Source organism: Leopardus geoffroyi, chromosome D1 (genome assembly GCF_018350155.1).
Source record: "Leopardus geoffroyi isolate Oge1 chromosome D1, O.geoffroyi_Oge1_pat1.0, whole genome shotgun sequence".
NCBI lineage: Eukaryota > Metazoa > Chordata > Mammalia > Carnivora > Felidae > Leopardus > Leopardus geoffroyi.
In genome coordinates, this window is record NC_059329.1 from 74108570 (window position 1) to 74135868 (window position 27299).

The following is a 27299-nucleotide window of genomic DNA, read 5'->3' on the forward strand; positions in this document are numbered from 1 at the left end:
AGAATTCTGGAAATTACTTGGATGTGCATAAGTGGTAGCAAGGCCGTGAAAGCCATTTGTTCTCTCCTTCTGCTCACTGAGCACCTCCCTGGCATTGTGCTGGATGCCAGGGAAACAGAGATGGGCAAGATAGGGCCCCTGCTCCTGAGAGGGTCGCAGTATAGTGAGGGAGGTTCCAGGGCAAAAAGGCTAAGACAAAATCAGGAAACTGAGCGAGAGAGAGAAGGCAGAGGATTCTAAAACATCAGAACCAGAGGGGTTCTTGGAAGACAACTACTCAAAACCTGGCTGCATCACCTGGGACATATTAGAACTAAACATTTCCAAGCACTCAATTCCCAATTCCACAAATGTGCAAGTGGGCCCAGGAATCAGTACGTTTAATAATTATCCTGAGTGATTTGGTAGAACTGGTTCACAGTCCAGGTGAATAAAACCACTGATCAATCAATCACCTGCACTCTGCAGACATGAGAGCAGAGGGGTGGAAAGGGAACATGACTAGCCCAAGGGCACACAAGAGTCAATGCTTCAGACTCAGGTCTCTGGCTTACAGCCAAATGACTTGAAGTCATTTTTCAAAAATTCAGAATGATTTACTTTTTTTTTAATAATGTTTATTTATTTTTGAGAGGCAGAGCATGAGCAGGGAAGGGGCAGAGAGAGAGGGAGACCCAGAATCCGAAGCAGGCTGCAGGCTCTGAGCTGTCAGCATAGAGCCCGACGCAGGGCTGGAACTCATGAACCATGAGATCATGACCTGAGCCGAAGTCGGGCACTCAACTCAACCCGGGCATCCCAGAATGATTTACTACTAAGCATTATATATATATATATATATATATATATATATATATATATATATATATATATATATATATATAAATATGTCATGGGCATAAATGCCCATAAATGCCCATGACATATTTTATACATATGTGCTAGGTAATTCTTTCAGAACAATATTATGTGCCTACTGGAAAGTTATTTTTTATAATAGTACAGTGTGGAGAAGAACAGATTTAGGAGACTAAAGTGGGTATATAGAATGGATATAAGTTTTCATAATCAAAAACAGTATTCTCCACCCTCTCCTACCTCTGACCACCGCTATCTTAGGGACTGCTATAGGGCATTAATCTTTATTAATTAATCAAGGACAGTGCTTCAAGGTATGGGTTCCCAGGCTGTGATGGAGAGAAGGGAAGAGCAACAGATAAAGAAGAACTTCAGTAGTCGGCTAAAGCCTTGCTATACCTTATAGCGTCTTTCTTTGCCCAAGAGGGAACATTCTGGTCACTGAAAAAGTGAAGAGCCTCCCGCTACTGACTTCTCCATAGGCAGCTCAATTCCCTTGCCTCACTAGAATATCAGAAAGATCCTCTGTCCTTCCAGCTTTAGACTTTCCACTGGTTAAATGTAGGCAACAGGCAAGGTAGAGGTTCTGAGGCTTGAGGGGAGGCAGGTCTTTCTGCAGGTGTTCTGTGAGCTCACTGAGCAGCTTCTCACCAGCCATCTCCACTGGGTCTCCTTCTTTTTTCAGTTTCGCTGAGGTTTGCCCATACTGCTTGTTCGAGAACTCTGACAGCAAACTCCACATCCTCTGCCTCAACTTCCTCATGTCCTGCTTTTTGGCAGTCTTGGCACAATGAATTCCAATTCCATTTACCTTGTGAGGCCCAGCTACCAGAGCTACTCCTTCTCTTCCACGTGGCAGGTCTCAGGCTCTGAGGCTGGTAAGGGAGCCCAGAAGCAGTGGTTAGAGAGGTACGGCAAGGGAGAGTCAGCAGAGCTTTGTGTTAGAGACGCTAAATGTAGAAAGGGTTCCAAGGAGGGGTGCATCAGCAGTGCTGAGTGGGGAGGGGGCCTCAGGAGGACCACAGGAGAGGTCGCTCAGCTGACTGGCCTCCCCATCTTGGTTCTGTCACCGATATGCCGGGCAAGTCACACCCTTCTCTTAGCCTCATTTTTCTCATTTGTAAGTGAAGAAATTGAATTAGCTTATGTCCATGGTTCCCATCCAGATTCTGAAATTCTATTTTTTCTTTTTGGCACTGGATACGAATGACTAAGATTGACACTGTGACTCAATAATAAATGTTTATAACCCAGAATTACAGATTCTGAAGTCTTAGGGCTAGAAGAGATTGACCAATCCAGTTCTTTCTTTCCCACCCATTTGACGATAAGGAAATTAAGGCTCAGAGAGGGACTATAAATTCTGTAAGGGCTGGGACTATCTGCCTCATTCCCCACTGCATGCCTGGCGCATTTTCAAAAAATGTTTGTTGAATGAATGGATGAACAAATAACCTACCTCCAAGGTCATGCAGCCTGGGGGCAGGGAGAAATAGCCCCGCTCCTTGCCTGGAGGGAGGCAGCAGGATAAGACAGAAGCCTCAGGCTGCTTCTGGCCCTTAAAGGTATGGTGCTCTCCAGCTGGAGAGCCAGAACAGAGCCAGGAACAAATTCTCAAGGCTGGTGGTGCCAGCGGCGGTTGGCCACAAAGTGGGCTTCTGCTATAGTCCTCCGTGCTGTGCATAATGAATCACGATATGTCAATTACTACATTCTGTTAACAAGCTCGTGTTCGCCTGTGCGTCGCCAATGAGTGCCCTGCAATTTGCCACAGATCTGCAGTTAATATGTGACAGAGCAAGCGGGGCAGAGGATTTCGAGACACTCCGGGCCCTGGGAAATCAGGTGGTTGGTTTGTTTTGGCAACTCCTGGCCTCAGTGATTGGGCAGCAGTATGCAGGGATGTATGTTCTCCTCTTTGGGGAACAAGTCTGTGTCCTGGGTACCCTTTCCTGTCCTGAAAGGAAAAGGATGTCTGACTTGGACAAGTCTGGCTAGAGAAAGCAAGCCATCTCTGTAACATTTTCTCTGAGGTACCAAACAAAATGGGGCACAGGTAGAGTGAGAATTAAAAAATCACCCCCAACATGGTTTGATGGACTGATCGTCTATTATCAGCTTTGAAGTCTCAAACTAAATACTAGCCGTGACCTTGAGTAAGTCTCTTAATTTCTCTGTGACTAGTTTCCACATCTGCAAAATGGGGATAATAATACCTACTTTGTAGAGGTATATGCAAGGTTTAAATGAGACAATGCATATCAAACCCAGAATAGTAGCTGGCATGTAGTGGCCGTACCATTCGTGAACCTCCTACCATGTTCGAGATGTTTTCTGAAGGGATTCTAATCTCTTGAGGAAGATTGAGGCCAGGACCCTGGGCAATCCCCGACAAGAACCTCTGTGTTTCAGATATATATGTGTGTCTCCCTACCCGCCCCCCCAAGTGGTTCCACAGTGACGATTACAAGTGCAGTCATGTGAGGATGTCAGATCTGCCTTCCTCACCTCCACGCTGGCTGCGTGAGAAGTGAAGAAGCCTCCTGGTGAGAGGGGAGGATGCTCATTTCTCAGGCAGCACCGCTGCAGACCCTGACCTACTTTCTTACTAAAAATAGCCCCTCTTAGGTCACTGCTGCAAATTGAATTCCACTGCTTCACTGCACCCTGGAAGCAGGTGGGTGGGCATCAGAGCACATTTGGTGAGCAGGAGCTTCTGCTTATGTGGCACATGGCTGTCCACCAAGCATGCTAATCCCACACGTCCGCGCAGAGGGCAGAGGGCTCCAGTGCTCACCCTGCTCCACTGGGCACGTCTGCACACAGCAAGGCTGCCCTGACGGGATGCTTTGTGGGGGTGAGAACGTAGAGAAGGGGCGATAACAGAGGTTCTAGCTCCTGGGCTTTGAAATCTGTTAGGACTAAATTCAAAGATGAGCTCCACTACATTCTTATTATTTAACCTTGAGCAAGATACTTAACTTTCCTTTGCCTCAATTTTCTCATCCATAAAATGGACATAATAAAACTGACCTCACGGTGTTTACAGATAAAAAAAATGCTGTATGTAAAGCAGTTGTTGGCAAAAAAAGGTGCTTGATAATGACGCAAGGACAGTTAATCTCTACTGTCTGGCCTGCTGCTCCACGATGCCCTCAAGCTGAAGCCTTGCATGGCAGTGGGAACAGGGGCGAGTGAACCACTCTGAGAACTAGACAGCTTTTAAGGTGAAAGCCCCTTGGAGGTAGTTAATTCAAAGATTCTCACACATGGCTAAACATCACAGTAACCAAAGTGGCTTGTTGACAATACTGATTCCAGGTCTTTGCTGTAGATTTTGGGATTCGGGACACGTGTCTCAGGACACGGGACTCAGCATTTTAATAAGCTTTCCAGGTATTTGTGATACACTGACAGGTTTGAGAACTTTTGAGTTAGGCCAGTCACCTCAAAAATAAATGGGTGGATGAATTACTGTTATTGTTCATCCATTATAAGGATAATGCATAATTATAAAATATGCAGAAAACACGAAAAAGCAAAAAGTAAAAGTAAAAAGTGAAAAACAGTTCAACCAACATGTATCGAGTGCCCATTAAATGCCAGGCTGTCTGCTAAGCACTAGGGATTTGGTGATAACACATTTCTGACCTTCAAGGGGCTCCAGTCTATGCGTGGAAACAGAAGCAGACATGGAAGACTAACACCATTACAGACACGTTAGAGCCCTCTTACAAAATGTACAGAACAGAGATGAAGGTACAATTTACTTCTTCTAGGAAGTCGGAGAAACCCAAAGCTGAACTGGAAGGAGAGTGAAGTATTCACCTGCTAGGCAAGGGAGGGAAGTGTATTTCAGAAAGAATGAAAAGGACATACAAAAGCACACACAGTGTCTGTTGGGAAAATGCCCTAAGGTTAACATAGTGTGGTCACCATGTGCGGCAAATAGTGGTGGCACAGGGTAGCTGGTGTGAACAACTGGGGCCAGATCATGAAGGATCCTGGATGACATCAACAATGTTGCCTACATTGGAAAGTACGATATTGTCCAGTACTTTTTTTTATACATGCCTTTTTGTTTTTATTTTATTTTTGTTTTTATTTGTATTTATTTTACAAAGTGACCAATGCTGTCACTCTTAGTAAATATTGCAGGTTAGTCAATCCCAATTTATTTTATTTATATTTATTTTATATTTTTATATTTATATGTTATATTTACTTACATTTATTTTATTTATTTAATTTATCCAATCCCAATTACCAGATGTTTAGGCAGCTTCTAATTTAACTAAATCATACAAACACTAGGACGAACATCTTTAACCAGAAAGCTATTTCCATATTTAAGGTCCTTCCTTAGGAGACAACTCCGGGATATGAATTAATGAATGAAACTGAACAGACATTTTGAAGGCTCTTGATAAATAGTTCCAAAGGATTTTCCAAAAGGGGCCTGTTTTTGTAAATGAGGAGGTAAGGAAGGCCCTAAGAAGTTATATGTCTTGACCAAGTCACACCGCTGAAAGGAAGTGAAACCAAGAGCAATACCTAAGTCTCCTAACTCCTGGTCAAGGGTTCTTTCTTGTGCAGCACGTTGCTTTCCTTCACGTTAGTGCTGAAAGCAGTAAGATCTATTCAGCCAATACTTATGATCACTTCTAACTAAGGATTTTAGATTGGCAATGGACATGGTAGGATATTAGAGTAATAAGTGTATTTTTTCAAGTTTATTTATTTGGAGAGTGAGAGACAGAGACAAAGACAGAGAGAGAGAGAGAGAAAGGGAAGAGAGAGAGGAGAGAGAAAGAATCCCAAGCAGGCTCCATGGCATCAGCATGGAGCCTGATGTGGGGCTGGAGCAACATGGGCCTTGATCCCATGAACTGTGAGATCATGACCTGAACCAAAATCAAGAGTCAGACACTCAACCGACTGAGCCACCCAGGCGCCCCAATGTGTGTATGTTTATGCACATATATACACACGTGAAGCTCTATATGAGGGTCTATTTTTTTCTGACCTTATCATCTATGCTCCTCCAGCAATTATAGTTTCTGTTCTAACCAAGCCAAGCATATCTTACACTGTTTTACCTCTGCACCTTTGATCCTACATGAAATGTCTCCTGTTTACCTATTCAAATTCTATGCATATTTTTAAAAGACAGGGGAGCCTGGGTGGCTCAGTCGTTTGAGTGTCCGACTTTGGCTCAGGTCATAATCTTGTGGTTCATGGGTTTGAGCCCCACGTTGGGCTCTGTGCTGACCGCTCAGAGCCTGGAGCCTGCTTCAGATTCTGTGTCTCCCTCTGTCTCTGCCAACCCCCCCCCCCCCACTCATGCTCTGTCTCTCTCTCATAAATAAACATTAAACATTTTTTTAAATAAAAATTAAAAAAATAAAAGACAGACCAACATGATCCAAAAAGCATTTCCAGACTGTGGGCATTTACCATTATAACATCCATATATGACACTGATTTTATTGCTTTACAGCACCTATGGTATTGATGTAAAATTATTTAAGTATATCTACAGAATAAAAGTCTGTCTTGGGCCTCTATTATTAGAGGTAAAGGGGAAAAAACCCCACCCTCTTAAAGCTAATAAGAATAGATTTACTTCGGGGCGCCTGGGTGGCGCAGTCGGTTAAGCGTCCGACTTCAGCCAGGTCACGATCTCGCGTTCCGTGAGTTCGAGCCCCGCGTCGGGCTCTGGGCTGATGGCTCAGAGCCTGGAGCCTGTTTCCGATTCTGTGTCTCCCTCTCTCTCTGACCCTCCCCCGTTCATGCTCTATCTCTCTCTGTCCCAAAAATAAACGTTGAAAAATTTAAAAAAAAAAAAAAAAAAAAAAAAAAAAAGAATAGATTTACTTCAAAAGGCACTTCTAGAGTTTGATGGGCTCGAGACAGGTCAGTCCAATCCCTTGTACGTCCCAGATCATAGCAGCAGACATCTTGGTAGACTGGAAAGGATGCTTGACTAGAAGATGGAAGAGTAATAGTTTCCATGTGCTGAGGACCTACTCTGACCAGGCATGATGCTAGTTGCTTCACATACATTACCTAGAACCACCTTAAAATAATCCCAAAAGGGAAATATTCTTCTTGCCGTTTTACAGATGAGGAATGTTGGGACCACAAGACTGAGTAACTTGCTCAAAGGTCAACACCATTAGGCAGTGTCAAAACTGGGGTTTAAAGCCCAGTATCTCTGACTCAAAAAAACTGTTTGTTTGTTTGTTTGTTTGTTTGTTTGTTTTTTCTGCTTTACTACATTGTCTCAGCAAATGTCATTTCAATTCTGGCCCTGCTGTGATCAAGCTCTATTGTCCCCAATGAGGATTCATGCTGAGTCCTACTTTTCTCACCTGTGGGATGGGGATAATTACCTCTTCATCCTGCCTTCATTCTACACACACACACACACACACACACACACACACACACACAGCCGTTGCCATGACTGAATGGCACAATGAGTATAAGAGATCCAGACAGACAGATTATTAGAGTCCTGAATATTACAACTGGTCATTATGACAATGACTGGAGATCCTGCCAATATCCTCTGTCATTTCAGAAGGATTTAATTACATTCACTAGACAGCCCGTTCTAGCCCCAGGAAGTGACTGGCTGCAATGCATTTCATAATGACCCCATAACAAGACCTGAAACCAAGAAGTTAATACTCAGAAAATCCATTAGCCAAAATACTGCATTCCTGGAGCGCTCTAGGGAATCATGATTTCCCAGGACATTTTCCTGCTCCATCATTTATATGTATGTATTTGTACACAACCTGTGTGTGCACATATGTCTTTTACCAGCAGCCCATTTCTAGAAAGCAGGATTCAGCAGAAGGGAGGCTGAGCTCAGACTCCACCGCCAGGGGGCCAGTTATAAATGAGTTGGGGCATTAATTCCAGTTTTGCAGAGGCTTCTAGTAAAATGTCAGGAGACCCGGCTGAGGTGTCAGGAGAGCTGGCTTATAGCTCAGATTCTGCAGTTTACTAGCTGTATACCTTGGGCAAGATCCGTGACCTCTCAGCCTCAGTTTCCTTTCACAGAAAATAGGGATATGCCTATCCTAGACAAATGAGTTAACCTCCCTAGGCTGCTGTCTCCTCTGCTCTAACAATGGTGCCCCATTTACAATGTGTTATGTACTCGCTGTGTGCCTGGCTCTGCGCTGAGGCTCTGCATGCATTTTTTTCACCCATCCTTGAGGTCCGAGGAGATGGGTACTATTATCTCCATTTGATAGATGTGGAAACCTACACTCAGAAGAGTTCAGTAGTTTCACCCAGGTCACACAGTGTTCAGTTGCAGAGTTAGGATTCAAACCCTCGTCTCTTTGATTTGAAACCCTGTGCTCTTCACCACCAAACCAAATTCCTGACTAACAGGGAGCTACTGCAAGGTGACATAAAATAACATTTATTACTGTTAACATGTGCATCTTGAGAATGGAGGGGAGAGACAGGAACTGTTGGAAAAAGATTTACTGCCGCGTTCCCCAAATTCGTGAAGTGAACTGCACAGTGAACATGGGCAGGGGGGGTGGATGAAATCTTCCCAAGTTGTAATAGCTGGAGAAAGCTGAAGCCCGGTTGGGCAGTGAGAGAACCCTGCTGAAGACCAGGGAGAGCACTCATGTCTGAGCATCAGCACGGCTTCCTCGAAGCTGATACCCAAGGTGACCGTGATGGACACTGATGAGGGGGAAGGTGAAAGTGGAATAGGCACCTCTGGAGAAGCGGCACAGTCCCCTGGCCACCCTCACCCTGGCCCCCCACTCTTACACTGGAAGGATGAAGGGACACTTGCACATTTTTAATGCTCAGGCACGATGGAGCTCAAAGTAGAGCTACGAGTCCAGTGTCTATTGCTGAGTCCTCTGCCTTTGCACTCTGGAAACCAGACCGTTTCACTCATCAAACCTACCATCCCAAGGTGCTCATTCCCACAGCTCAGGGACATGGGGAAGTAAGTGTTACTGAGAGTCTAACGAGCGCTTGCTATCATGCTGGACCCTTTGTGATCTCCTCTGAGCTGTGTGACAACCCTATGAGGCAGGTGTTATTGTTCCCATTTTATAGATGAGGACACTGAGCCTTGGGGTGGTGAGAGGACTTACCCAGGGTCATTCAGCTTATTAAGTGGTGATGCTGGGAACAGAACCCAGGTCAGTCTGGCTCCAGAACTCATGCTCTTTCAAACACACATGCCTGCTACCTTTCAAAGAAAGAAGGCGAGCTTCCCTTTAAGCCTCGTGAATGATGAAAGCAATAGTGCTATCCAATTTACCTTTATGGCTCTGGGAAGGACGCAGCAAAGAAGCCATTTGAATGATTCACTCCTTTGACTGACAAGACTTCTCTTGGCTATAGCTCTGGCAGCTGCTAAATCTGCTCTACCACCCCACCCCTCCTGCTGGCTCAGGGAAGTAGAATTATTTATATAAGAATTTCAATGGCCTCCTGCCTCAAGGCATGATTATCAGAGACTTTTAAGTGATAAGAATGCCATAAATCATATAAAGGACAAGAGGGGTCAGGGTTGGGGAAGATAATAGGAGAGGATTTTCTGAAAAGCAGGGCAGTTGGTACAAACATAACAGAATAACTCCCAAAATTTACAAAAACATTTTCTTGGCGATTTCTTCATCCAATGCTCATAATACCCTGGGAGGTAAATGTTAGTCTCTCCATTTTATAGATGATGAAAACTTCATAGATGATGCAAAAGGTTAATGTCTAAGGTCCAAGGTCAGACAGAGGCTGGTATAAGAATCTATGTCTCCTCATTCACATCCACAGCTTCCCCCAACCCACCCACTCATTAAAGTTGTGAAGACAGAAATCTGTGAGGTCTGTATAAGAAAATCCCTGTAGTCTCACTCCCCTGAATGACAAGACCGGGGAGGGTAATGTAGCTGTGTCAGGGCCAGAAAGAAGCAGTATAAAGTCTGAAACTCTAGGCTTTGGAATCAGAACATTTTTTCAAATCCTACCTTAGATATCTACTAACTGTGTGACCCTTAGCAAGTCACTTAATCTCTCTGCCTTGATTTCCTCACTTGTAAAATGCAGATAATAATAGTACCTATCTTACATTGCTGCCCAAACAACTAAATCAATCATCACTGTTGTCATCATGATCATCATGAAGGAAGGTGCCCAGCACCCTACCTGGCACAAAGGAGGTGCTCAATGAATAGTGTTCCCTCTCCATCACCAAGCTCCCGTACTTCCCAGGGCAGAAACTCCCACCCATCATCTGCAGAACTGTTGAGAGGAGGTCTAGGGTTGGAAATTGGGAGAGCAGAGGGTGCTTCTTCCCAGGCAGCCGTTTTGGGCTGGCTGTGTTTTCTGGGGATAGTGAGCTGCTACACGAAGTCATGAATCATACTTTGTGTTATGTGCTTTCAGGTCACTCCCCAGAAATTAGCGACTCCGTCCTGGATTTTCCTCAAGGAGACACAGCCCTCACATGTATGGGCTCCTATTGAAGACCAAACCCTCACAATGGCTTTTTGACATCTAGGAAGAAAGTCTTAGGGATGGGGAGATCCCTGCAAAACAGGGCCAGGAAAGCAGTCTCTGCCCTGCGGGGGCAGGAATAATGACAGAATAGTCAGACTGACGCAACATTAACAAAGGCATGACAAAACAACCCTAAAGCAGGGCCACTTGGCAGAAACACCTTCCATATATACATGAAAAAAAACTACTTAGCTGGTTTTGCTTCACTAACCTTTCTCTACAGAAACTCCTTAACCTCTCTAAAGACTTAAAAGTCTTCATCCCAATCTCCTTCCTGGTAGTTCTATTTGGATGTTCCACAGGCATCGCACACTCTGTTATACTCAAAAATAAATTCATTACCTTGCCTAAAGTCTACTCTTTCCTCTTTCCATGTATTTCCCTTCTCAGTCAGTGATAGAACATCTACCCAGTCTCCCAAGCAGATAACCAGATACCATCCGTGATTGTGCCTGTTTTTCCCCTTCCCATCTTAACCCGGTTCATACTGTGTCACTTAAACCCAATAAACTGAGCTTGGTTTCTCAAATATCTTCTTACTTTCTATCTCAATTGCCATGACTTACTTCAGGTTATCATCTCCCCTCCCTTAAGGTAATACTCTGGTTTCTTTACTCATCTCTCCACTTCCAGACTCTCTCCCCTTCAGTTCAGCCTCCCTCCTGACTCCAGAATGATTTAAAATACACGTTGGATGGGGCGCCTGGGTGGCTAGTTGGTTAAGTGTCTGAATCCTGATTTCAGCTCAGGTCATGATCTCCCAGTTCATGAGATCGAGCCCTGAGTCGGTCTTTGTGCTTTCAGCATGGAGACTGCTTGGGATTCTCTCTCCTTCTCTGCCCCTCCACCCCCCTTTCACAATAAATAACTTAAAATACAAGTTGGACCATGTGACACTTTTATGTGGCAATTTGTACCTAATTATTCAATCAAACACAAATCTACTCTAGGTGCTGCTTGTGAAGATATTTTGTAGATGTGATTAACCTCTATTATCAGTTGACTTGATATAGAGGAGATTATTCTGGAAAATCTGGATGGGTCTGATCCAATCAGGTGAAAGGCCTTAAAGAAGAGAAATGGAGTTTCCCTGAGGATGAGATTTTGTCTACTGACTTAGCATGAGCCTGCCTACCCTGAAGGTTTGCCCTATGGGTTTCAGACTTCCTTCATCATGTTCCACAGTCCTATAGGCTGATTCTTTGCATTAAATCTCTTAATATGTATCTCCTACTGGGTCTGTTTCTCTGGTTGAACCTGGGCTGATATACCCTGTCTCTGAAACAAAATTCTTACTTTGATAGAACCTATTAAAGTGGTAAAATTGATAGCTGGATCATTCCAAGTTTTGGCAAGTATGTGGGGCTACAGAGATCTTCCTGTACTGCTGGTATCATGTCTCAGGCATTAAGGTAGGTCCTTTACATATATTATCCCATTTAATTGTCGTAATAACTCTTTGAGCATTCTCATTTTCTTTATCCACACAATAGGCTCAGGGAGGTTGTAATTCACTCTAAGTAACACAGATAGAAAGTGGCAGAGCTGACATTTGAAACCTAGTAAGTTTCTTTCATGGACTTAGTGTCCCCCCAAAATCACATCGCATTCATTTGAGAATGATATTAAAACAATATTTATTAAAACTGTGCTATTCTATTTTGCTTTTCATGCAAAATTATTACCTTTCTTTTCTAACCATACTTATATTTGTTACATCAGGAAATCTCTATAAATGCAAGGGAGGGGAATCAGATTATTATCTTTATTTATATAGTTGTTCAATTACAGTCCTTGGAGGGCATGCAAATTACTTAAAGTCACAAAGAATACAAGATTAACAAAAGCATCAGAACAGTCTAAAGAGCCAGATTAAAAAGACATCTTCTCTAGGGGACAAGCAGTCCTGGGTTTACAAGGTACCACAGTTTCAAATACTCCCTTCTGAGAACACATGGTTTGAAGCATAGGGCTCTGGGCTGAGTGGTGGTAGGTTGACTTATTCAATCAGCCTGGGCCTCTCCTCTGGCTGGCTCACTACTGGAACCTATCTATCACTGCCCCTTCCAAGACTCAAGTATTTCATTCACAGATGAGGAGTAGAATAGAGCCTCTGGGATCCTTGCTGGCTCCAACCCACTTCAATTCTATAAACGCACCATTCCCAAGTACACTAGCACCTTGCGGGCTCTCTCTGAACAGACGTTATTCTGCAGTGTGGCCACACAGATGCGGTGCTATGACCTGAGATACTCAAAACCACATCCCCACCCCTGCCCACAAATGTTCTCACGAGACCCCTTTACTTTTTGTCTTCAGGACAGGTCCACTACCTGTCCCATTGACAGTTTAAAGGCAACATAGCCACCAGATTTGTCTTCTCCCCTCTGTCCACATCTCCACAGCCATGGCTGGCTCCCTGGCCTTGACCTCACTGCAGGCTGGCCAGGAAACATCTAGGCAGTCAACATCCAAGACTCACAACTTCTACCATTAAGCCCACTCTTACATTTATACCTAGTGAAATGTTACTTTGTTGGCTTCAGCTCACATTTCCACTCTTGTTTTGTTTCTGATTTTGTCACTCTTTGCACATAGAAACCCTCCCAGTTTTCTGATATCTCAGAAAGTAGAACATCCTTTTTCTCTGCCTTTGTGAGGACAGTCTGAGGCTGGAGACTTTGGCAGCTACAAGAGATCTTTTTACAGCTCTTATCAATCTACTACTGAATACTTTGGGAGAATATCACTTGCTAATTATGAATCTGCCACTTTAGATACCCAGCCCCTTATACTGCAGGGCACCCAGCACAATGCTCTTCTCCTTGAGCAAGTTACTTAACCTCTCTGTGCCTTAGTATCCCCATCTGTGAAATAAGCATCACAGTACCTACCTTATATTTCATGTAAAGAATCAATTAATAATGCACATAAAATGTATAAAATCATACACTGTCCATGGTAAGGGCCAATAATGTCAGTTATTACTGCTATTATGGTCAGTAAATATTGGAGAGATGGTAATTTACTGTGTTGGCTTATTTTTTTTTCCCTTACTTTCCCCAAACCCCAGACTTGAGTTATTGAAGTCTTTACCTTCTTCTTCTTTTTTTTAAATGCAATTGAGTTCATATAGCAACCCCCGAGAGAGCCTCAAACTTGGTGAATAAAAGGAAACAGGTCTAATTTCTGTCTTATACCAGGCTGCACGAACTGAAAGCCTGTAAGCTGCTGCAGGGGGTGGAAATGGAGGACACGATGTGTCTAGTGTGGACAAGCAACAGGAATTACCCAGAAATGAGCCAAGTCAAGGGCCCCCCATGCCATGGCTGCCAAGTCACAGTGACAAGGGTGGGGCCTTTGGAGCTCACCTCAAATGTTGCTGATGCTCTGTCTCCAACTCCAAAGAGGTGTGGTGACACCAGCTGGAGTCATGACTAGGGGGCTGTCATCCTGGGCTTAGCCTCTGACTTGCTGTGTGACTTAGGGCAAATCATTTCCTCACTTAGGGCTTCATTTCCTCTTTTGTGGAGATTAGACCATTTCTAAAGTCTCCTCTAAAGTATGTGGTTCTGTGACCCCAGGCCTCTCCTGAGATTACAGCAGCTAAAATTCTGCTCTCCTCCCTCGGGAAGGCAGGCACCTCCCACAGTAGAAGCTCATAACCCTCTGGCCATCCACTTCATTTGGCAAAATTAAGTTTTTATTTAATTATTTATTAAAAAAATTTTTTTACATTTATTTATTTTTGAGAGACAGAGTGAGACAAAATGAGAGTGGGGGAGGGGCAGAGATAGAGGGAGACACAGGATCAGAAGCGGACTCCAGGCTCTGAGCTGTCAGCACAGAACCTGACGTGAGGCTTGAACCCATGACCGTGAGATCATGACCTGAGCTGAAGTCAGACGCTCAACCGACTGAGCCACCCAGGCGCCCCCAAATTAAGTTTTTAAAATGTATTTGTTCAATAATCCCTATCGTTTTACTCGGGGTTTGTTGTTGTTTGCCTTCTGCTCTGTGATGCTATTTGTTGAATATTTTACTAGTCAGTTCCCAATTGATGGCAGTAAATTCTCTTCATATGCAGAAGTTATATAAGTGGTGCTGCCTGAATAAAATGATACAAAACTCACAAAACCCACCATCACAAAGCTCACAGTGCTGAGGCTCCAGCTCTGGGTGGCTTACCTTCCATCAGCTCACAGCCTGCCTTTCAGTTTCTGGGCCACTCGGGGGCCAATTCCTCTGCCCTTTGCAGCTGTGGGCTACAAAAACTAGCTAGGAATCCCACTGATCAGGGAAGATCGAGCCCAGTCTTTTATCTCTACTCCCTTCCAAAGCCCCATTCAACTGACTGGAATGAACTAAAGAAAGTATAAATCCACAAGGAAAGGGGAATAGAAGGGGAGACAACAGCAGACAAGATAGTGCAACACATTTCAGAGGAAGAACAGATGGAGGAAGTAACTGACCTCTCAGAGTGGATGGAGGAGGCTGAAGCCCAGTGCAGGCTGAAGGGGACAGTAAAAATGGAACCCACTTTTTTGGCAAAACTCTAGAAAGCCTCATGGACGAGAGGTACCAAGTGCCTTTGAAAGTGGGGTACAGGCAGAGCTGAAATCGGAGGGACTGGATGAAAGCACATGTATGGGACAGTTAGGTTCTCAGATTCTTCCCAACGCACACAACCAGGAAACCTACCTCCTGTCATCCCTAAGGGAACACTAGATATTTATTCTCTGGAGAAACTGACCCAGGGAGGTCCTGGACTCAGGAAACAGCAGATGCACTGAAGTGTAGGAGTGAGGATAAGGATGAGACAAATGGTTTCAGTGACAGTCTGTATATGAGTGATGGGACCCAAGTCTCCTTCCTCCATCCTGTTCTAGAAAGTCAACAACCAGGCATATATACTCCCAAGGCAAGAGATTAGAAAAAAATCCCATAAATACTATCTCTGGAGGTCTATAAATGAAAAGCTTCCCTCACTCCTCTGTCCTACATTTTACAGGGAAGTCTACCAGTCAATGAGCCCTCCTTATGCACACAGAGCCTCACTTAGTGTCTCACTTCCCAATACGAACAGCCAAAGATCATGAAGCTTTTACAGAGGAAAACCTCTATTAACAGTCAGGGTCTCAGTACAAGACGGGCTCCACATCAAAGGAGTAGCAGGGAAGCGTTTTATAAAGGAATCGTTCTCAGAGCCAGGGACAATGTTTAGGGAAACCAAGAGGGATAGTTTAGTGCCCCAGGACTACTAGGTAAAGCTAGCATTTTACCACCTCTCAGCCAGTAAAGGCAAGGGAAGGTTGTGGTTAGCAGAACCAGAGAGGGTAGAGTCATGGAGAGAGATGTGAGGTGGCAGGAGCTGTGGTAATCAAGCAGGGATCCAAGCTGGTAAAATAAATACCCTAACCTCATCTTTTTCCAGTCCTCAGATCTCCTGCCATGCCTCTCATTGGCCAAATCTTACCAAAAGTCAGAGGGCAAGGAAGCCTGCTGGTGCAGGCCACAGAGATCAGCCTCTGGGAGGCACCCAGAGGGGTGCAGAGAGCATATCTGCTGGGCAACAAGCAACTTCCGGCACAGACTCCAACGGGTAAGACAAAACCCAAACAAAGAAACAGAAAAGAAAAAAGTGGAAGAAACAGAGACAAGGCAGACAGCAAAGGAAAACATTTTTAAAACTCCACAATAATATCCATCGAGAAATAATAGATGACAAGGCTACAATATGATCAAGAATAGAAAATTATTTTTTAAAAAGAGGATTAAAGAAGAAGAAAGAACCCCTCGAAATTAAAAATGATAGCCTAAGGGAGCCTGGGTGGCTCAGTTGGTTAAGCTCTGACTCTGGATTTGGGCTCAGGTGATGATCTTGTGGTTTCCTGAGTTCGAGTCTCATGTGGGGTTCTGTGCTGACAGTGTGGAACCTGCTTGGGATTCTCTCTCTCCCTCTCTCTCTGCCCCTCCCCTGCTCGTGTTCTCTCTCTTTTCTCTCAAAATAAATAAATAAACATTTTTTTAAATGATAGCCAAAAAAAATTCCATTACAAAGGTTAGAAAATCAACTCAAGGAAATTTCCCTGAAAGTGATCAAAATAGTAAAAAGATGTCCAAGAAGAAAGAAAAACTGAGAAAATTAGAAGATAAGTCCAGGAGATTCGACACACATCTAAGAAGTCCCAGAAAATGAGAACCGAGACAAATAAAAACAAAAATTACCAAAAACTATTTCAAGAAAAATTTCCCAGAACTAAAGGGCACAAATATCCTATTGAGAGAGTTCAATGAGTACCAGGACAATGAATAAAAGAACACCCACACCAAGGTACATCATCATAAATTGTTTTTCAATGTTTATTTATTTATTTTTGAGGGAGAGAGAACACAAGCAGGGGAGGGGCAGAGAGAGAGGGAGACACAGAATCCAAAGCAGGCTCTAGGCTCCAAGCTCTAAACACAGAGCCTGACACAGGGCTTCAACTCACATACCACAAGATCATGACCTGAGCCGAAATCGGACACTCAATCAACTGAGCCACCTAGTCGCCTCCATCATCATAAAATTTCAAAACAGTGAAGAGAAAGAGAAGCTCCTGAAGGTTTCAAAGGCGGCGGGGGGCGGGTGTGTGTGTGTGTGTGTGTGTGTGTGTGTGTGTGTGGTGTGTGTGACATACAAAGGAACAGAAATTAGAAAAAACAGACTTCTCAATAGTAACATTCAAAGCTAGAGGACAATGGAAAAAAACCTCCACAAATCAGAAGGAAAAGGATTTCCAACCTAGTATCCTACACACAGCTAAACTGTCAATCAAGTGTGAAAACAGAGTACATGTATTTTCAGAAATTCAAGGGATCAAAAAATTTATCTCCAACTATTCTTTCTCAGGAAGCTACAGGAACATGTGCTCCACTAAAATAAGAGAACGATCTAAAGAAAGAGGAAGACAGGGAGTTGAAAGAGGGTTTATGACAGGACAGCGGTAAACAGAAATCGCAGGATAACCCCCTGTATAGTCCTGGGGTGGGGACACTGCTAACAGAGTTGATGTACTTGACCCTATGGAAAAGAGTATCAAGAGGTGAACAGGTGTTTTACAGGTAATTTGGGGGGCATTTGGGAAAAATTAGTGGTTAGTATAGAGAATAGCAAAGGAAGAGGGAAAAACCAGGCAATTTTACCCCAGAAAAAGAGTATACAGCACAGATGCTATGTCGTGATGTATTACTTGGCTCAGCAGTGACAGAGTCACACTGGTCATAATAACGGACTAATGATTTCAGTACAGTTGGGAGGATGGAGGTAGAGGAAATGGAAGTGGTAGAGTAAGATAATTAAATTTTTATTTATATTAGGAAAATCAAGGGATAAAATTTGCCTTATTTGAAATTAAAATATCTTGGGGCACATGGGTGCCTCAGTCAGTTAGGCATCCGGCTTCGGTTTAGGTCATGATCTCACAGTTTGTGAGTTCAAGCCCTACCTCAGGCTTTGCACTGACAGTGCGGAGCCTGCTTGGGATGCTCTCTCTCTCTCTCTCTCTCTCTCTCTCTGTCCCTCCCCCATGGTCTCGCTCTCTCTCAAGATAAATAAACTTAAAAAAAAAAAACTTTAAAATAAAAAAAATTAAATTAGATTAAATTAAAATATCTTAAGTAAGCATTTGATTTGGAAAAACAGAGGTATCAATACCTGAAAAGAATTCAAAATGTCTGGCTCTGGGAATGGGTCTGGGGATGGGAAAAGCTGAGGCAGAAACTGCCATTTTTTAAGCCTTTTATTATTTTACTTTTTAACACACACACACACACACAATGTATACACACACACACACTATACACACACACACACACAATACACAATACATACACACACACACACACACACACACACACACACACACATACTATTTGGCTACAAACAAGCAGTAATCTAGTAAAAAAGCACATGCTCCAGAGTCAGATAATCTAGTTCAAATAGTCCCACCAAATGTCAGTTTTAAGATTTTACAAGATGTTTACTTTTCTAAGCTTCATCTGTGAAACAGGATTGTGTGTTACAGTGTAAGTGTATATAAGATACAAGCACAGGAGTATGCAGGAGAGTGCGTAAGAGCTTTGTGAGACAGCGTATGCAAGAGCTTAGTCTGGCTCCTGCTACGTATGTGGTAAATTCCCTGAGAAGGAAGGATATCACTGGCACATGTGATGGTCACATCACCCTGGTTCTGCTTCAGGAATGAAGACCGAACCCTCTGTGCTTCAACACACACCCAACGAGACGATAAGCAGGGACCATGACCTGTGTCCTTGAGCCCCAGTCACAGGGCCCAGCTTTACAAAGGGTACACAGGAAGAGTATTTTCACTAGTATATGTCTGTGGCATTGGCTTAAGAAGAGAGGAGCAAGATGACAAAGAGGGCCATATGGGAAGCAAGGCGAAATACCAGAAAGAGCCCTGAAGTGAGTCAGAAACAAACATGCTGAGCACCTACTTTGTGCCAAGAGCTTTTCCAGAAACCACACAATTCACTCCAGTGACAAGCATTTACAGAAGCTATTATCTTGATCTTCAAAGATGAAGAACCCACAGTTCAGAGAGGGTGGCGACTTACCCCTGGTCACACAGATATTAAGGAGCAGAGGTGGAATTGGAACGCATGGCTTCCTAACTCCAACACCTCAGGCTCCTTATGCTATCTTACGGTGCCTGGGGAAAATCTGGCAACCTTTCTAAGACTCCCTGTCCTCACCTGCATGATAGGGACTGAACCTCCCCCTGAAAAACCTCCAAGCAGCTGCAAGAATGAAAACAGGTGAGTTGGAGACCTTTGGGCACTGTGAGCCATGAACACACATAAGAGTCACTCACGTCTGTACACATGCCACACGAGGGCTATGCTGTGAGCTTCCTGTCCGTCAGCCTCTTGGCTACCAAAGGAAAAGGACTAGCCACAAGCTGGGCCTAGAGTTGCACCTAAGATAGGGCAGAGTCTGGGCCAAGGAGTCTGATGGGGATTTTGGAGCCAAAACACCCGGTCAGAGCAATCAGACATTCAGTGTGCTAAGGACCAGAAGGTCAGCAGCATCTTTCTTATTTCAAGAAGAGAAGCACAAGCTTACTGAATTAGTATCTTACAAAGCCACAAAATCAAACCCATTGCCATTCCTCTATGATTCCTCTGTTGAAGTATATAGAAAATCAATCAAAGAAAGAGGGGAAAAAAACGGGCAATTTTAACCCAGGGAAAGAGAAGGTATAGCACAGGAGCTGTATCATGATACATTACTGCTACCGTGCAAGATGAAGTCCCAGCTCCTTGGCTTGTCATTCAAGGCCTCTGTGACCGGGCTGCAGATATCCTGCAGCCTTGTCTCCCACTGCTCTCTGTTCCCTTCGTGATCCCTTCTTTTCCCTTAATTTGCGATGACTTTTCCATGCTCTTGTTCATGCTGATCCCATTCACTGGAATGCCTTTCTCCTCCTACTCATCGTTTAAGACCCACCCACCTTAAACATGATCTCTTCTGAGAAGCGTTCACTTAACGCCATGTTAGGGGCAAGGTGTGAATTTACAGAACAAAACCCAGAAAGTGTCAGAGCTGGAACAGACCTTGAAGATTCTCTTACACAACTCTCTTCTTTTATCCATGAAGGAGGCCCAGAGAAGGAAAGTGGCCTGCCCAAGGTGACAGGAGCTAGTCTTGCACTCAGGTCCCTTGGCCCAGGCCTCTTAATGAATCAATAAATCCATGAATGTCCAAAAGGGCAAACAGAGCATTGCTGAAGCCCTGCCCAGAGAGAGTACTTTGGAACGAATAGTCACAGCTATTCTGCATTAAGGGCTTTAGGTGTATCCACGAGGAAGAGGGAGGAAGAGACCAGTGGAGCAGGGACAGCAGCCATGGGGTAGGTGGTATTTAGGACACAATGGTAAGCCAAGCCCTGTGGGTGCTAAGGGGCAACACTGTGAGTTGAGTCTAAGCGTTCATAGTGCCACCCAGGCTCAGGAAGCCCGTTCCTAAGGAAGGACAGAGTGGGCTCATGTGCCTGACTTCTTGGTCATTGTCAAAGTTGCCCCATGCTGCACGTGTCCTCTAGGTGCAATGCTCTGAGGACAGACAATGGAACGGGCTGTTCTCTGTCCCTGCGGACAAGTACTACCAGTACTAGCTCTGCTGTTGCTTCTTCCTGGCTTCCAAAGTCACCTGCACACTATAAGATTGGTTGGTGCTGCCTGATATGCTAATTAAGCCAAAGCCTGACCCCTGCAGGAAGGTAAAAAGATGAGTGAAAAGTGCAGACCTCCGTGAAGTCAACAAATGTCAGTCTGAATCCTGGGCTCCACCTCTCTGGGTCTACAGTTTCCCATCTGAAACATAGGGACAATTCTCATCTGCCTACTTTCTATCTTGCATGATGATGACAAAGTGAAATGATATATGCAAAATGCTCAGAATGCTGCCAGCATGTAGTAGGTGCCCAACTACTGTCTGTTCTCTTTTCTCTGCAAAAAGGCATTATCTATTGTTTTAAAGCCTTTATCTTCTGCTATAATTGTCAGCTTCTGAAGTGTCTTCTTAAATAACCCATAATGGTTCCACACTGTCTGTACAATAAAGTCAATGCCACTCAGCATGCCACGGGAGACCTGGTCCTAGCTGACCCTCAGCTGTCCTGATGGTTGGCCACTTGTCCCCCAACCACGATTCACTCTTTAAAGCCTTCCTTCCCTTTGTTCATGTTGGTGTCTCAGCACACAAGGCTCTTTCTCTTCCTCTGCTCAAAACTACTTTCTTCTATGAGGATACCCAGAATTAATCATTCCTTCCTCTTCACCTTTTCCTCTAGTTCTTATCACTCTCTGCTTGGGATTCATTCAGTATTAAGTACATATTATGTGCCAGACTTAATTCATAGGTTTCCTTCCCACTAAATGTGAGCTCCGTGAGGTAACAAGCATTGGCTGTATTCCTCCACAGCACCCAGAATGCCACGTGGCATATTGTCAGCCACCAGTAAGGGCCGAAGGCAAGGAACGAGGACAATCTGTGTGTAAGAATCAGTCAGTTTTTAACAGACATGTGAAGCACTCCCTGCATGCAAGGCAAGCAGTGACAATCTGGTCCATTATGGTTGGTACAACACACAAAAAGCACTCTGGCTACCATAGAACCATCCTGTAGGGACTCCATTCGTACTGGTGGCAGGAAAGAGAAGGGAACCCTGCCAAAGTTAAGACTGTAGAAACAGTTCTGAGGACAGACTCTATGGCTTGGGCTAAGTGGTAGCAGTGGAAACAGACAAAAGTGGATGTTCTCAGGATACTTTTAGAGGGAAAGTCAGCAAGACTCCTAAGGGATTAGATGTGAGGCTGAATAAGGAAAGAAGAGGAATCCACGTGGACTCCTAGATTTTTGGGTTAAGTGACTGGCTTGATGGTAATGCCAAATATTGAGAAAAAGATCCAGTAGCATGGGTCTTGAAAAAGACAAAAGTTCTATTCTGGGCATGTTAAATTGGAGATACTGTTTTAAAACTGATATGGAGATGTCAAAGGGCAACCTGGATATATAATTTGGTGCTCAGAGGAGAGGTCAGAGCTGAACATAAAAATTGGGAAGTCCTCAGCATACAAAAAGTTTTTAAAGTCATGGGACTGGATGAAGTTGACTGGAAAACCTGCAGAGAGAGAAAAGAAGGGGGACTAACACAGAGCCCCGGAGTGCTCAGACCTTCAGCATTCAGGCAGAGAAGGGGGGATGCCCATGGAGGAGACTAAGGAGAAGCAGCCACCAATGAAACAGAAGGAACCAGGAGGGCAGGATATCGTGGACGCCGAGAAAAGTAACTGTTTCAGGAAGGAAGATGAGTAAGTTCCAGGGGTCTGTGGTACAACATTGAGCCTACAGTTAACGATAGTATATTGTACACTTAAAAATCTATTATGAGAGTGACCTCAAATTAAATGTTCGTACCGCAATAACATTTTTTAAATGAATTGATTAATTTTTTTTAAAAAGATGTGCAACGTAATTTATGGACATGAGGACAGACTGGAGTGGTACAGCAGACTTTAGAAACATTTCTCTCATGGAGGTCGTCAGGCCCAGAGAGGGATAGTGACTGGCCAGGATCACACAGGGAGCTGGTGGCAGGCAAAGTGGGACTAGACCTTCCATTGCAGAAGGCTGCTCTGGCTCACTCTACCTCTTTGTAATTTCTACCTTGGCTCACCACCTTTGCCAGGCTCCAAGCCCATGAGTATTTGTAAACAAGTACACTGGGTCACAACTGTAGTTTCTGCTACTATAAGCAACATTAGAAGGACTAGAGCATTGTGCTAAAATGTGGCAATCATTCTTGTGCCCAAAAAGGCTGGCATGAGAGATGGAGTAATTTAGCAAGTATGTGAGCCTCTTTGACAGCCTGGCACCCTCACCTGTGGTCTCCTATAGACTGACTCCTGTGGACTGATACAAACTCTGCCTCTTTAGGATTAATAGCGAAAAAAACACCTTTATTGAAAGCTAAAAAGCACACCTTGTGATGTGAGGCCATGCCTTGGAAAACAAATGACTGAACAGAAATGTAATTTAAACAATAATCAACGGTCTGTAAAAACATCTCTGTACTAACGGTGAAACATCTCTCTTGAATGCCAAAAGTCTTATCACATTTCTGGCCTGGTAAAGAAGAAAATGCAGGGCTTGGAGCAGCCAGGTGTGAGAGTGGCAATGACTATACCTCACTCCGGAGCTGAGGGAAGCACAACCTAGGACATGTGCTGACAAACCATGGAACCAAGGGGCTTCTCTGCCTCAGCAAACAGCCCAGGAGGTCACAGCCATCTAAGCAAGCACCTTGAGAACCAGCTACCAGCTTCAGATTGAGCAGCATGAGCTAGACCCAAGATCTAGCCCCAGCTTTACCACTGACTAGCTGGCAATCTCGGGTAAGTCACTGCCTCTCTTTAGGCCTTAGGGTTACTCTGGGAGCAATGGGACCCAGGAAGGCAGCCAAAGAAAGGGAATTCAATAGTGTTGAGACACTATTGGGTAGCCATTTGGAAAAATAATGAAGTTGAATCTACACTTGACATTGTGTACCAAGATAAATTCCAAATGGATCAAAGACCTACAAGTTAAAAAAAAACAAACAAACAAACATAAAAAGTACTAGAATCAGGTGCCTTGCTGGCTCAGTCGGTTGAGTGTCTGACTTCAACTCAGGTCACAATCTCACGGTTCATGGGTTCAGGCCCTGCATCAGGCTCTGTGCTGATAGCTTGGAGCTTGGAGCCTGCTTCGGATTCTATGTCTCCCTCTCTCTCTGCCCCTCCCGTGCCCACACTCTGTCTCTCTCTCAAAAATAAATAAACATTAAAAAAAATTTGGGGGGGCGCCTGGGTGGCTCAGTCAGTTAAGCATCCGACTTCGGTTCAGGTCATGATCTCATGGCTTGTGAGTTCAAGCCCCGTGTCAGGCTCCGTGCTGACAGCTCAGAGTCTGCAGTCTGCTTCGGATTCCATGTCCCTCTCTCGCTCTGCCCCTCCTTCACTCATGCTCTGTCTCTGTCTCTCTCTCTCAAGAATAAATAAAACATTAAAATTTTTTTTTTATTTTTTTTTAAAGTATTAGAGTAGAATATGCGAAGTTCCTTTATACTCTAGAGTGCAGAGGGCTTCTCTAACTCAGAATCCAGAAGCCAAATAGGAAAAGATTGATAAATGTCAGCTACAGAGAAAGAAAAAGTTGCATGGCAAAAACAACACAGAATAAACAAAAATACCAAAGCAGAAACAAAAAAGAAGCTAAGAAAATATATTTGCAGTCTGAACCCCCAAAGGCCTAACCTCTGTAGTACATAAAAAGTCCTAGAGGGGCGCCTGGGTGGCGCAGTCGGTTAAGCGTCCGACTTCAGCCAGGTCACAATCTCGTGGTCCGTGAGTTCGAGCCCCGCGTCAGGCTCTGGGCTGATGGCTCAGAGCCTGGAGCCTGTTTCCGATTCTGTGTCTCCCTCTCTCTCTGCCCCTCCCCCGTTCATGCTCTGTCTCTCTCTGTCCTAAAAATAAATAAAATAACCATTGAAAAAAAAAAAAAAAAGTCCTAGAAATTTATTATAAAAAGACCAACAATCTAACTGGAAAAAAAGGGCAAAGGACCCTGAAGCACAGGCAGTACAATGTCCTCCCAAAGTCCCAATTCCTGGAGCCTTGTGAGTGTTACATGTCAAAGGAGAACTGAGGTAGCAGATGAAATTAAATGTGCTAATTAGCTGACCTCAAGATAGGGAGATTATGCTGGATTATCCAGGGCAGGAGAGGGGGCCTAATGGAATCATGAGGATTTTTAAATGTGGAAGAGAGTGGCAGAAAAGTCAGTGATATGATGTGATACAGGAAAGATTCAACCAGCCACTGCTGGCTTTGAGATGGCAGGGGGCCACAGTCAAGAAATGCAGGCAGCCTCCAGAAGCTGGAAGAGGGAAGAAAACACTCCCTCTATACTCCAGGAGATAATGCAGCCTGTTCACACCCTGATTTTAGCCCCGTGAGACCCATTTCAGACTTCTGACCACAAACCCTATGACAATACATTTGTGTTGTTTTAAGCCACTAGTTTTCTGGTAATCTGTTATAGTAGCAATAAAAACTAATACAGGTATGGAGAAACCCTTACCTAACCCTAACCCTATAAAGAAGAAAATACAGGGGCACCTGGTGGCTCAGTCAGTTAAGTGTCCAACTTCGCTCCGGTCATGATGTCGCCGTTCATGGGTTTGAGCCCTGCGTCAGGGTCTGTGCTGACAGCTTGGAGCCTGGAGCCTGCTTTCGATTCTGTGTCTCCCTCTCTCTCTGCCCCTTTCCCACCTGCACTCTGTCTCTCTCTCTCAAAAATGAATAAACGTTAAAAATAAATAACATTTTTTTTTTAAAAGAAGAAAATACAAATAGCTCCTAAACTTTCAAAAAGGTGCTCAATCCTCATTCATGATATCCAAAACTAGAGGGATTAGAAAGGTCACAATCATCTTAAAGAAGAACAGAGTTGGAAGATTTAACAATACCAGATATTAGAATTTATTATAAAGCTGCAGTCAAGGTGATATGGTACTAGCACACATATAGAAAAATAGACTAATGAAAGAGGAGTCCAAAAACAAATTTACACATATAGACAGTTTCTTGATTTACAACAAAGGAGCCTCTACATTTCAACGGGGAAAGGGCAAACTTCAATAAATGGTTTTGGAGCAGTGTGTGTGTGTGTGTGTGTGTGTGTGTGTGTGTGTGTGTGTGTTTTAACTAATTCGAAATGGATTTTAAGCCTAAATGTAAAATGCAAAATAATAAAGTTTCAAGATGAACAGAAAGAGAGTATTTTCATTTCATGACCTTGGAATAGACAAAAACGTTTTAATTTTTTTTTAATGTTTATTTATTTTTGAGAGAGAGACAGACAGACAGACAGATGGACAGAGCATGAGTAGGGGAGGGGGAGAGAGGGAGACACAGAATCTGAAGCAGGCTCCAGGCTCTGAGCTGTCAGCCCAGAGCCCAATGCGGGGCTTGAACTCACAAGCCACGATATCATGACCTGAGCCGAAGTCGGTCACTTAACTGACTGAGCCACCCAGGCTCCCCAAAAATACCTCAAACCACTAAATAAAAGACTGATAAGCTGGACTTCATTACAATTAAGGATATCTATGCATCAAAAGACACCATTAAGAAAGCAAAAGAGCAAGCCACTGACTGGGAAAAGATGTTCGCAATATATATATATATATCTATCTATCTATCTATCTATCTATCTCCAACAAAGGTCTTGAATCTGAAAGATAAAGGATGCATAAAAATCAGTAAGAAAAACATAGGCAAAATCCACTTTAAAGTGTTTGCACTTAAGTTTTTGCACTTAACAAAAGAAGCTACCCAAATGGCCTATAAGCGTATGAAATGGTGCTACGCATCACTGGTTATCGGAGAAATGCAAATTATAATGACAGTGAGGCTCCACACTACACACTTAGCAGAATGGCCTAAATCAATAAGACTGAAAATACCTGGCAAGGAGATGGCAGTTGGAACTCCCATATGTTACTGATGGGCAATATATAACGGGCACTGCTACTACGGAAAACTGTTGAGAAGTTATCTACTAATGCTAAGGATAGGATCCAAAAATCCTACTCTCAGTTATGTACTCAAGAGAAATCAATGTGCATGTTCACCAAAAGACGTGTGTAAGAATGTTCATTGCAGCCTTCTTCACAATCCTCAAACTGGAAGCAACCCAAATCTTCAACAGTTAAATGGATCAAGTTGTGGCGTGTTCATACAGTGGACTATTACCAATAAAAAAGAATGACAAGATAGAAGACACAATGTGTTGGGCAAAGAGGCTGGACACAAAAGAGTACACAGTGCATAACACCATTAATATGAAGTTCAACCACAGGCAAAACTCATTTCTAGAGTCAGAAGTTGTAATAGTAGTTAACTCTCGGGGTGGGGTATTGACTGAGAAGGGATACTTTCTGGGGTGCTGGAAATGTTCTGTATTTTGTACTGGGTGGTGGTTTCCTAGGTATACACATATGAAAAACTCATCAAACTGAAACTTTAAGATATGTACACTTTACTGTACTTCAATTTAAAAAGTAAAAAAAGACAAAAACCACCTTCAGTTGTTTTTCATTTATCAGATTGGCAAAAATCCTGACGTTTCTTTCTTTTTTTTTTTTAATGTTTATTTATTTTGGAGGGGGGGGGGCGAGCGTAAGCAGGGGAGGGGCAGAGAAAGAGGGAGAGAGAGAGAATCCCAAGCAGGCTCCACACTGTCACCGGAGAGCCCAACATTGGGTTTGATCTCAGGA

General features: G+C 43.8%; 1 protein-coding gene across 15 annotated transcripts in view; it reads right to left on the minus strand.

The window, feature by feature from the left end:
* Positions 1-27299, minus strand: part of SERGEF (secretion regulating guanine nucleotide exchange factor) — a 236452-nt gene that overhangs the window by 56657 nt on the left and 152496 nt on the right. The window contains exon 12 of one of the 15 annotated variants that reach the window (XM_045484687.1): positions 933-1733. The exons of the other annotated variants lie outside the window; for them this stretch is intronic. Within the exon in view, the coding sequence (XP_045340643.1) occupies positions 1693-1733 (41 nt within the window). The 3' untranslated portion in view covers positions 933-1692. Of the gene's footprint in view, positions 1-932; positions 1734-27299 lie in introns of those variants that run through there. 15 annotated transcript variants of the gene reach the window in all.